Here is a 12,803-nt window from a genome sequence, read left to right on the forward strand (position 1 = left end):
TAAGAAAAGACCCTGACCCACTCTCTTTTCTGTGGTGCGATCTATGCATTCATCTGGAAGAGAGGAAAATCAGGTCAAGCAGAACAAGGACTTGAACCTGTGTTTCACCTGTTACGGACAAATATTCTGTTCTCTGCTAATGTGGGGCCTGTTTTCCTGTATCAGATCAGAACCATATCCTTCTGAACCTGAAAGAGCTTTCCCAATAAAAGTAGTGTCAAGGCACATAAAAAGCTTCAGTGCTGAAAATGCAACCTTTTTTCAAGAAAAAGTCAGTTTTATTAAAAAAAAACCAACCGAACAACAAATCAGGTTAAATTTAGATGCCACCTTTCACAAACAGCCCACACAGTAGGTATTTTCTTGTGATAAGCATCAGGTATTAACCTCTTTCTGTATCTTCAGAGATAATTGGAGCCGACTCCTTTGGAAACAAAATGGAATGTGGACATCTGTTCACTGTAAACATGTAAAAAACATTTTGGACACTAAATTGAACTGCAAATTATATTTTTTTATTACATTATGTGGCAAAAGTAAAAACGATATATAAGGAAGAAAGGGAAGCCTAAATGAGACAGACCAGACAGCACGTGAAAAGCAATTTGTGATCTAGGCATTCATCTGGAAGATGGAAAACAGGTCAAGCAGAGCAAGGAGTCAAACGTTGGTTTCAGAGAAGGAGTGAAGGCCACAGGCAATGCGGGAAGAAATCACAGCAAAAGCACGTGGCAAATATTGAATGATAACAGAGATTAGCAGAGAGTGAAGAGTCACTAACAGAAACATAATTCAGATGCTGAAGGGGAAAAGCCCCTCAAGTGGGGAAGGAAATAAAGTAGATATGTTGGAATAGAAGGTAAGGGGGAAAAAAAAGAAAGAAACTAGAGAGTAGGAAATTAAGACAAGTGGGCCAAGAAAGAGCGAACTGGTATCTTAAAGACCAGACTGTAGTACACTCAAATCTTTTCCTTTTGATGATGATGACCCAGCTGAGATACTAAAATGGTTGGGGAAGATGGGAACAAGATCAAAAAGCAGAACTACTTGCAAAAATCAAATGGGCAATGACAGGCAGAGGTTGGATATTCTATTCATTTGTTCAGCGGTTCAGTACTGTTTTCTTCATACGACCATTCAGAGCTAGATTGTCAAACCTGTTACTCAGGCTGCGTACAGAAGTAACAAGAGAAACTTTCTGTCTCCCAGGGCCCTTCTTAACCCGCAACTGATGACGGCAGCAAACAATTGCACTTTTTCTCTACAGCAAACTGGTACTTGCAGCGAGAGCAAAGAGCCAGGAGCCCTGGGAGCAGGGTGCTCTCTGAAAAGGTTGGAAGTGAATCAAATCCTCCCAATATAGACAATCTCATCAAGAACTGCCTGTTACAATCTGGTTTTTGGTTTGCTCCTGGGACAACACTGATCTGGTTTGTCTTTCAAGAAACCACTTCCATGATCAAATTTATCACTGAAGAAAATAAATACATATCCTTATGGTTGGCAGTTTCAACCCCCAATGGTCGATACAAAAATCTCTAGCAAAATAGTAGTCATACGTGGAATAAAAGTCACAATAGGACAATGTAACCTTGAAGGATTCATTAATAAAACATTTGCCAGTTTCAGTGAGGCCAAGATTTTACCATTTGATCTTATTGATCCAGGGAATAATAGTTTCATAAGTTGCTAGGTTTGCACAGTAAAATTTTAACCAGAAACAGCTGTTCCCTGTTGCCAAATACAATTGTTATGGAAGGCCTGAGAAATGAGCCTGAAAATGCATTCAAGAGTCTCAATACTATCCTCCTTCTTAGAAGAAAATAATTATTTTGATGTGGCAATCAAACTCATAGTAATGCTGACCTCTAATGTTTTCAGTTAGATTGCCATTATCCAAGGAAGATACGTATATACGCACATTACCCCAAAAGCATCTGGTCTTCACAACAACACAGAGCACTTACTATATTAATATTGAATGATACACTTATTCCAGGTTTTCCATAATAAGCAGAGACTGTTCAAATGAGCTGAATCAACACGGGTAGAAGCTCCGTGTGAAGTGAAAAGTCTAACAACAATAATTGCTTTAATAAGCATCCTTGGAGTAGAGTATGGTCTTAATGCAAAGAGTGAAGATCAGTTAAGAGCACAGAGGCTCTTACAAAGTATTAGTTTTGGGAAGATGATCAGTACACTCAGCAGAAATCCTGTCAGAGGAAACTTTAGCTCTCGTGTATGAGCCCCTTAATGTTTTTACTCTCAAGACATTTAGTATGTGTTGGACTGATCTCGAGCTTTGCACCTGTAAGAATCAGTGCAGAATTTGTCTTCTCTGCTCTTTATTACTTACAGTCATTCTGATCTGTCATGTCCACAGTAGAGTTATATATCAGGCACCCCACAACTTTGTGATTTATCTGCACACACACTGCTGCATTTTTTACTAGAATCATTTTAACACAGAACCACTCATAGGAGAAGGTGAAACACCCAGTTCAGACTTAGATTTAATACAGACAGATACATTCAAAGGTATAAGATTAGTTGCCAATAAGAGAAATCCATCTCTTTTCTCAATATGTTCTTACTAGCTCCTGCAATAGGCTATGACATCTTTATGAAACCATCTCAACCAATCCTGAGGCATTTAACATCAAAAGTGTGACTAAATCACTGAGATAAAGTGAAATGGTATTGCTAAAGTGAAATGCTATTTGGACAACTGAGTAGCTAATTTTCAAAGACAGAACCCCATGAAGTGAGTGCTTTTCAGCTAAATCACTGTCATGTTTTGTGCAATTTCCCTACATGTCATCTCATGATGACCCATCTTTGCATATACTTTTCTCCCTGAGCATGAAGAACTATGGCTGCTGCACTGCTGAATTTTCCTCTTAGAAGGCCTACAAATGTGATCTGACAAGTCAAATGACTGATTGCACCTTGTCTATATGGGCAAAATGAGAAGTCCTTCTCAAATACAGTGGGAGATTGACACCAACAGTAACATATCGTCACTATGAAGAGTATGCAAGTCAGAAAAGTTAGTTACTCAGACCAACAGGCTAAACTAGATGCTTTCAGAGTGTCACAGAACATACACTTCAAGCTATATTTAAACTTACGGTTTTCCAGGCACAGGATGGCCAACAGCAGATTTAGGAAATCAGAACGTGTTTGTAAGAGGAGCAGATAGAAGTTGATGTTTCGGAGGCTCGTCACTTCAGAAGGTGCTTGTTTAGCGAAAGCGCTGCACCGCCTCTCATTCAGGCGCCGAGATGAACCCAGCGTTCGTGGCAGAGCGGGCTCACCAGTGGGAGAGCACGATTCACAGATCCGTCCATTACATAAGACTGTAACCTCTATTCACAGCCATCTGCTGTGGCTGTTTTGTAACAAGCCGTAGTCGAGTGTTTCTGCCATCATATGGTAAATTTCCTTAAAATACACGTGCAAAAATCACTACACAAAGACCTAGAAATTCTTTAACTAGATGCAAGTCCCAAATTTCACAGATGAATGGTAGTTTGGAGAGGTAGCCTTCAAACTCCTCTGCATGGTGTGGCTGTAATTTCCTTCTTGATTTCTAGCATCTATGGCTTACAGGAAGATACACCGATTAAAACTTTTTGTTGACTGGGATTGCATTGCTAGATATCTCCATCTTCTGTCTTATTTGGGATTTATACCGAGAACAAATAAAAGGAATTTTCAATTTCATTATTATCCTTCCACATATAGGCAGTTTTTAAAGAAGGAGAAGGAAACGAGTAGTGTTGACGGTTTGTTTGGGGTTTTTTTGCCTGCTGTCACAGATATTGCCTCTACCTGGTTCCAGCTTATCTCCATGCATTCTTATAAAGATGCAGTCTTCACAAGCTGAATTATACAGAAGACCACCTATGGCCTAAAAGTCATGGCAAAACCAGACATACTTCAATACTTTAAAGGAAAAGTCCTGACAATAAAACAATGTTGAGTAACCAAATGACAATACATTCTTGTCTTCCAGAAGAAGAGTTGAACAGTGAAGAATAAAGAACCAATGTTTCTTTAAAACTAATAAAAGGATTTTGGTCAAATTCAGACTGAATTTTTCTACTTTTCCAAATTAACTTGTGTGACTTCTTACTTAAATGTTATTTTAACTAATACTAAATATTGATAGATATGAATATGGTAAAGGCTGACAATTCACTTAAGACTGATATATGAAATGGAAATCAATTGTAACCCCCCCTTCAATCTTTCCAGAAAGAAAGCTGGGCGGTGGGTGGGGGTGTTGTGCAAACTCATTGCTGGTTGTTTTTCTAAAAGGACTGGGAATTCAGTGAACGTAGGGAGAAAAAAGCTCTGTTATTGCACAGAAAAGTAATGAAAAGAATTCAAATTTAATGCTGTTTGGAAACAGTGCTCTCACTAGCCGATTTTTTTTGTTGTTTTTACTTGAGAAGAGTGATAAAAACTTAGCATTCTAGAATTAATTTAAACTATTCCCCCCTCTACATTAAAAACATTAAAATCACCAATACTCTTGTGATTTTTAAAATCTATTCTGCAGTACTGACAGAAAAGAAGAAAAAAAAAATTGCTGAATAACATCTGTCCTGCACATTCTATACAAGTCACTGTTATCTTACCTACAGAAACAAATATTATATCCAGTTGTTTCCTATGCCTTTAAATTTTGTTTTTAAGATTGGAAGAAACAATTATATTATCAAAAGTGATAGCAATTGAGCATGATTTTCTTTGCTTGCTGTATTAGTAGCAAATCTGTGATTTCAATAAAACTCTCTTGGGCTTTAACTTTTCAATACGTTCTGACAAGGAACGCATTCACGCTTCCATTTATCACTGGCGAACCATTTTACTAACGCTTTGTTAATGTTGTACTTCTGGTTTTGAGCTTTTCATTCAAGTTCTGCAGAATAAAGCCTAGGTTCCTAATTTAAAGAAAAAAAAAAGGCCAAAAAACCCCAAAACAAATCAGGAAGATTCCTACTATTCACACTAAGTAAAATTTTACAGCTTCAGCACAACTCAAATTTGAAAACACGTCATCTTTTACAGTCTGTATCCTGAGGCCTCTACCCACACTTCATCAAAGAGGAGGGAAAACGTGTCCCTCATTCCCCCAAGGATATCTTTTCTTTCTTATTTTACCTTGCTGAGGTTTCATATTCCCCAGCCTCTCTCTCATGTGATGCATCTTTTCTTGTCTATAGATAAATTCATTAAAACTTCTGAAGTGACTGCGTTGCTTTTCTCCTTTATTGCTATTTCTATTAAGGCAATTCCTTCCTTCCTTCCTTTCAATCTTTAATGCATCAACACTAATCTAGGTTGATTTGTGATGCATTTGAACTGGAGGAACTCTGTTTATCTATCCTTATAAAGAAACTGTAGTTAACAAAAATTTCATACCCACCTGATGGATGCTAACAGATCTTATACTGACTTGTCATTTTCAGGGACTTCACTTGACCGTTGTCACCCCATAGCTCTTAAAATCTAATATTACAAGGCAATAAAACATCACCTTTTGATTATTTAGTTTTTGTAAAAGCTTAATATCCTAGAGCAACATTAGTAATTTTTATTCTGTGACCACACAGTTGATGTAGCACTCTTCTTTGCAATTAGATTGATAAAACAGCAGAACATGACAATCATTACAAAAGAAACTTGGTCTGCAGCCGTTCCCTACATACGCTTTTTTGCATACAAAACAGTCTTAAACAGATGACATAATTACTGCAGAAGGGCTTAAAAACTTTTTCTTTTTGAGAAAAATTAAGCCACAAAATTCAGATTTAGATCCAGATTTCAAAAAGTCTACCTGGGGTTAAACAAGCCCCATGTTAAATCTGTTTTAGAAGGACTTACCTTCCACAAAACTCAGATATCCACCTGTGGCTACACAGTCCTATTTTCCCTAAATTCTCTTCCACTCATAACTGCCCTTACCTACATCCAACTTTCAAAGTCCTTCCAATAGCAAAATCTTATTTTCTCCTATGCCTTCCAGAAATCAAAAAAGGAGGAAAAAACAAATTCAAGAAGAATGTTGACAAATTCAGAAAGGTTAAGTAAAGCTGACAAAAAAATTATTCAGGTTCTAGAAAATCAATCATGTAGTAAGAGACTCAGAAGTTTCATTTATTTTATTTATTCAGATTAGTTGAAAATATATTCTATAAATATTTCACAACTGTGATGTGCTTTTTTCTCTATTTAATAACAGCCCCTTTACAGACTACCTTCATGGTGTCCAGTGCAGTTAGCAGAAACTTCAAAGCCAGCTCTGTTTAAAGCAGGAGGCTGAACCTCCCGAGTTGTCCAGAGAAGTCCTGACTTCTCTTTCAACGTAAATTATCCTATGATCTTACAAACACAAAACTGGAGGGGTGGGAGGAGAGAGAAAAAGAAAAAAAAAACAGGCAAAAAGCCCAAGATTTTTGTTTCCTTTTTTGGGGGGCTTTTTTTTTGGAGGAGGTGAGTGTGGGTCTTGAGGGTTTGAATACATTTCTGGAAAAACAATTTTTTCCTTTTTAAACTATCTGGAGTTGTTGTACTTATTTAAAGTCCCAGTCTTCCAGGAGAGGGGTTTTGATCCTTTGCTACATAAAGAGGTAATGTATGAATAAGTAACTGCAGATTCCAGACATGACACTTGCAGGTTTCTCTTTGATGAAATTCAAAAAGAAACGTAATGTGTGCCATGCTGTCGCAGGTTAAAGTATTATAAGACCACAGGCTATAGCTAGCTCTATAGGAACAAGACTTCTGACATTTGAAAAAGCCGGTTTAAAAGACCCAAAGTGTAACACGGTGGAAACCATCAGGAAAAAATATCAATGTAGAAACAAAGCGCACATTTTAATAAAGAATGTAATTGACAAATTTGGGCCGTCCATAGATTTTGTGTGGAAGCTGAAAAGTCTTAAAACTCTCAAAGCACAGATGATAAACAAAACCTGTTTCTAGTGGCTAGTTCATGCTGATTGTAAGTGGTATGCAAATGAAGTATGATCAGCTTACAGAAGGAATTACATGATGGGGTTGACTGCAACAGCAGGACCTTGGCCTAATGACCTATAAGCTTTCCACCATATTTTTCTTCTTTTAGAAAATAATGCATTTATTTTGAAAAAGGATCAGATAACATTCCCAATATTTGATAGGGGATCTCTCTTCACTTAAGCTTCTGAGGTCAAATGGGACAACTTGAATGTTAATATGACAAATATAAAATCAATACTGCACATTATAAAACTGAAATACACTTTTTGTATAGGAAAGTAGGTTTCAATGCTAAGTTAAGAACAAAATAGTTGAAGGTGGAGTTCAACAATTTGGTAAAAAACAGGTAGTGTGACAAACCCATTCTCAATGCCTTGTTCACCGCTTTGGAACATCTGCAGAGAACAGTCAAAGCTTTAAAGGCCTCAGTATAAAAACTGATCAAGAGAAATATCTGCAGCCTACATACAACTTACCTTTCAAGACTCGTTGGGCCAGGCAGGTCTACTCCAGAACACTATAAAGGATAGTACATGAGTACATTTGTACAATTTATGTTGTATATAAGTTCCCAATCCTATAGATACACACAGGACTACACATGCCTGAAAAATGACTTGTACATAAAGTTATATTAAAGTTGTATTTATAATGTTGAAAATGTAAGTGCTCTACCATTGCCATGAACTGTATTTATAGAGAAGTTAGCCCAGATGGAGAAAGCTGAAGCAATGTTTCAAATATACTCCTATCCTTTCCTTCCAGCATGCGACTGCTATTTCTTTTCTCTTCGTCTCATTAGTACTTCCTCCATAGATGAAGGAGAATATGACTGAGAGAGTTCATGGACTTGTGCTGTCCAGTATTAGCAGGGCTGACAGAGTCCCTCCTCTTGATAGCGACTGTGAGCATGGGTTGCACTGTCATGCAGCATGCAGCCTTTTCCCTTATTGGTGATATTAATTTTGTTAGGTTCCTTGTGGCTCCCATGGTTTAGGAAGGTTTCTCCCATATTCCAAGATTAACAAACTTCTTAAACTACTTGCGTTTGGGTTAGGGTTTTTTGTTGTTGGTTTGTTTTTTTTGTTTTTTTTTAAACATCTTTCACTTATAGCCAGAAAACCTGGTTAAGAGTAGAGAAATTAAGGGAAGTGGAAGCTGTTAACATCTATGATGCTTGAAGGTCCAGTAGAAGGGCCTGTGTTTGGGGTGTTTTGACATTGCTTTATGTGTGTCCTACGTCTGTTTTCTTATTAATTTGATCCCAACTTTGAGCTGAAGGAAGGTAGTAAGTGGCAGATCTGACTGCAAGAAGCCATGGATGCCAATTCAAGAACTCTGAAACGCCATCAGGTAGTTCCAAGAGGTTTCCCAAAAACAGATTCTTAAATATCTTAACCATTTAGTTTAACTAAACTACATGGACATGATTCAGTATGCATTAATCTATATTAAGTATTACATAATTTGTATTCATATCTGGGATGTAAAGTCAAGACTTGCCTAACATACACACCTAAAATGAGGTAAGAAGATGGGTTTGGCCCAATACCATTAAAAATACTGCAGAGCCATATCACATTATTTATCACTTTGCAACCTCAGAAAACGGCCATACTGTACAAGCTTGGTTCGTTTTAGAGGGGTATTTAAAAAATATACAACATACAAAACCAAACCAAAACTCTTGCACCTGTAAACAACTAACATTTTTAAGACAATATTGTTGTTATTTTCTAAGTGACTGTGGTCCAGAATCACTTCCCATTTAATGACATGTGAATGTGCTGAAAATATAACCTGCACTAACACAGGCAAGGTAAGATTAAAAACATACGGCTTCAGTATTTCATGCATGCACACTTCAAATAAGCTAAATATTGTTTTCAGATGCATCATTAGCAGTTCTGAACACATTTACTACTGAGAACCCTAAGCAATCTCACAAAACTCAAATGAGCTGGACTTGCTTATAAAGCTTGACTGACACCAGCCATTGTTGGCTACATGCAGTACAGACACAAGAGCACTCATCTGAGTGTTCAACTTTTGGAAATTAAGCCTTTCATTTAAAAAAAATTGCTTCCCTCTGAAGCCACCTCCAAATTCACCCTTTTAAGTGTCCCTTCAGCAGTTCTCTTCCTAATCCAAACACACATTCAACCACAAAACTAAGTTTTTGCAAGGCAACACCAGAGCCTTTGGAGATGATGATATTGCACTTGACTACTGTGTCAAATACTTTTTACACTCCTCAGGTCTGCAAATAGCAAAGATTTCTGCCACTGACTGCTGATAATCAGCATGGTATGATTTTTTTCCTCTCCAGAGGGAAGATAAATACATTACTAATTTAACTCCTGAGCAAAATGTTCATGTTGCCACTGTCCAGCTGCAGCAGAAAGTTTCTAATATCTCCCTTTCAGGCTGTGCATGCTTAGAACAAGTGCATATGCACACACATACACGCAGATACATTACGCTATACCAACACACAGAAATGCACCTGAACAGAATCTTTTCCTCTTTTGAATGCAAATGAGGATTAAATACAAGTTAAATTTCAAAACTGACTGGGAAAGTACCTAACTGACATTAACCTTTTTTCTTTATATTGGAAGAGAGGCCCTTCTTGGGCCATAGGTATGTCCAGTGGATCTATGTCAACATCAAGCCAAGGTCCCTTGCTCTTACATAACCTAAGTAACATAATTTTGAAAGCAACCCTCAATAAAATAAAATAAAATTGCCTTTGTAGTCAGAAGTTGTAAAATGGTCATTTCAGGGAACCTTAGTTTACTGAGCAGGATCAGGTGGCTGCACAATTTTATGGAAACCAACCAGGGTAAGTAAGCATCTCCCAAGTAAAGGGAAACAAGTCTGTGCAACCAACACAATGCTGCAAAGAAACAACAACAATACCTTCCACAGTATATAAACACTGTAGGGACTTTGGCCTCGTTAGATGCAGCTTAACTGGGGAGTCTTTTCTGCATTTGTATTGTATCTATATGAATTTCATCTCTACTCTCGAGAGAGTAAAGCTAGAGTTCCCTGTTAAAACCAAGACAGATAGTTACCACCCTGTCCTGCTGTCAGCTTATTTTCCTTTCCCCCACTTTTAGGAAGCAAAGTACCTCTTCCCTTGACATATACACAACTTCTGTGTTTACACATGCACCTACAACTTGGCAGAGGTAAAGCCTGCCTATTCGTTACAGGCTCTGCACTTTACCATTAAAGGTCAAGCAAAAGGAAAAGCTAAACCAAACACAAAGCAAACTATAATGGGAGCTCTACAACACAGAGAACTACAAAACAACAGGTGTCTTTGGCAACAGGCTTTCACATGGAAAAGCACAAGAAAATAAACAGAAAGCACAAAAAAAGACTAGAAGAACAAGCATTATTCTTCAAAAAGCACAAAACAACCCAAATCAAATTTTAAACAGCACCCAAAACCAGAAGACTTAATACATTACAGTTTCCAGGTATAAGAACAAAAACAAGAGATTGGATATGACCCTTTGTTGTATGTCACTTCATTCAAAAATTTAAGATGAACAACATTAATTAGTAAATGGATTCACTTCTAAGAAACTCATCTTGGCTAATACTTTTGACATAGTTTTGTTAGTAAACAGAGTTTTAAAAATGCAACAGTGGAGTAGGAGAACATATAGACAGATGGTATTCTGGCATATACCTAACAGTGTAATAGAGAGTTACTTTGTCTCCACGTTACTATCTGAGACCATACCTTTACTCTGCAAATACAGAGCAACTCCACTTGTAGAAGTGAAAAAAATATTGGGTTTTGTGTAAACTGATATCACATATTTCCAAGGAGATTATAATCTCTGCAGTTCCAGGCCACCTGAATTTATCTTCTTTTGAAGGAATCACTTTGCAGCCTATACTTGGTTTCCTTTTAGATTCTGCAATTTTATTTGCTCTTGAGTCAAAAGTAGAGAAAAGTGAATATTTTGGCTTTAAGCAGGGACAGTATTATTCCAAATCATAAGGAATCAAGTCCTCTGATGGCCTGCCCTACTGCAGCAGAACATGTTTTATAAGAGACTGGAGGATGTGTTTTTGTCCTACCAACAAAAGCAACACCATTCTCTACACACAACGGCAGTGGTCCATAATATGCTTTCTGACAATAGGCAAAGGGTCATCTCGCATGGCAAGAATAGCCTCCAGCATGGATTAAAAATATAAGAAAAACATTTGACGTACTTGGATCTGACAAGATTGAGTCGGTTTTCGGCAAAAATTGGTCACAGCGGACTCCTTGGTAGCCCTCTTTGCACCTGAGAAAAAGGGGATAAATGACAAACATACGCATGCGATAATAAAAGGTTAATTTCAAGGTAGCAAAATCAACTGAAATTCTCCCTGCCAATGCTGTGAGGGACTTGCATATTTACAGTTATTTCAACTACTATGGAAGCAAGGTTATTACTGAAACACAATGGAAGCACGTAAAATCATTTGTATTTCAAAAAATTCCCCTCAACCCTTTTCAATTATTTCAGAAACTATGAAAAGAAACATCACTTAAGAACAACCCCTCTTTTAGATATCAATTCAGTGAAACAATCCAAGAAAGTCCTTTATAAAATAGACATATTTGTAACAAAATATACCCATTAGGTAACACAAAGCTTTATAAAGCTTCTGTACTGTACAAAACATCAGATTAACAATTTATCTTTGGCTGTCTGAATAAGTAGGGAGCACTTATGGAGCCATTAATTTTAGAACTAGTTTCTACTGCACTTAAAAGATAACATGTTTAGGCATGATAGACAATGTCAGGTGTTGTTTGTAAGCGAACAGTCTTAGACGTCTGTGGGATTAGATTTTTAAAGCACATAAACCAGAATAACCTCCTGCCTTAAAAACCATGAACTGGCTTTGACTGAGAATCTAATACCATTATTTATCTTGAATCTGTACTTTGAAGAAATTCCATTTACTGCATTTGGACTTGTTCTCAGAAGTTTATCTCTCTCACTTCATCTAAGTGTATCAGAAGCAGACCTTTAATTATTTATTTGCTAAGCAATTTTTCAGAGAAAAGTGATGGACACTTTAATTATAAATGATAGCAACAGGGACTCCGTATCTCCCAAAGCTCTTGCATATCATATAAACAATATGCTCAGATCAGCATCACCACCTTCATTAGGATTGACAACTGCAGCTTGAATTATGTGATAATGTCAAGAAGAGAAGCTATCTGCTCCTTCACAATGTTTCTAGTCAGGCTTCCTCTAAAAGTTGCCTTTTAAAATGCTTTTGGGTTAATAAATTAATGCTTCAGTGAGAAGTACGTGTCACCAGCCTTGATTCAGGGATTAGAAAGTACATTTGTGAGTAAATTATAAGAATTGCCATCAGACCCCCAAAAGTAGTAAAAATCTACAGTAAGAAGATGATTTAAAAAAAGATATTATATCAAACACTCCCTTTTGGCCTTTTTCCATGAAGGATACTGAGTGCTACTTTGCAAATCAGTTTCTTACCGGTACTTGTCTATCTATAAAATGACTGACTGGGAAAAACTGAATTCATATCCTGTGGTAGTGGTCACAAGTTATCAGTCAAGGAAAAATGTTCTAATTTTTTTTAAATGCAGAATGTTCAATTAAAATTGTCCACTAGTCAGAAAAACTGAAGAAGTCTCCATACATTCAGACATGGCTGCATGCAATTTTTGCCTCTGATTATGAAATGTCAGAAGTTGCCTCACATCAAACTGA

The 12,803-nt window shown here is 37.1% G+C and overlaps 1 protein-coding gene across 2 annotated transcripts in view; it reads right to left on the reverse strand.

Moving 5' to 3' along the window:
• Positions 1 to 12,803, reverse strand: part of NRG3 (neuregulin 3) — a 436,764-nt gene that overhangs the window by 116,399 nt on the left and 307,562 nt on the right. For both annotated transcript variants that reach the window (XM_069796150.1, XM_069796149.1), the window contains exon 3: positions 11,275 to 11,348. In XM_069796150.1, the coding sequence (XP_069652251.1) occupies positions 11,275 to 11,348 (74 nt within the window). The remainder of the gene's footprint in view (positions 1 to 11,274; positions 11,349 to 12,803) is intronic.

Source organism: Haliaeetus albicilla, chromosome 11 (assembly GCF_947461875.1).
Source record: "Haliaeetus albicilla chromosome 11, bHalAlb1.1, whole genome shotgun sequence".
Lineage (NCBI taxonomy): Eukaryota > Metazoa > Chordata > Aves > Accipitriformes > Accipitridae > Haliaeetus > Haliaeetus albicilla.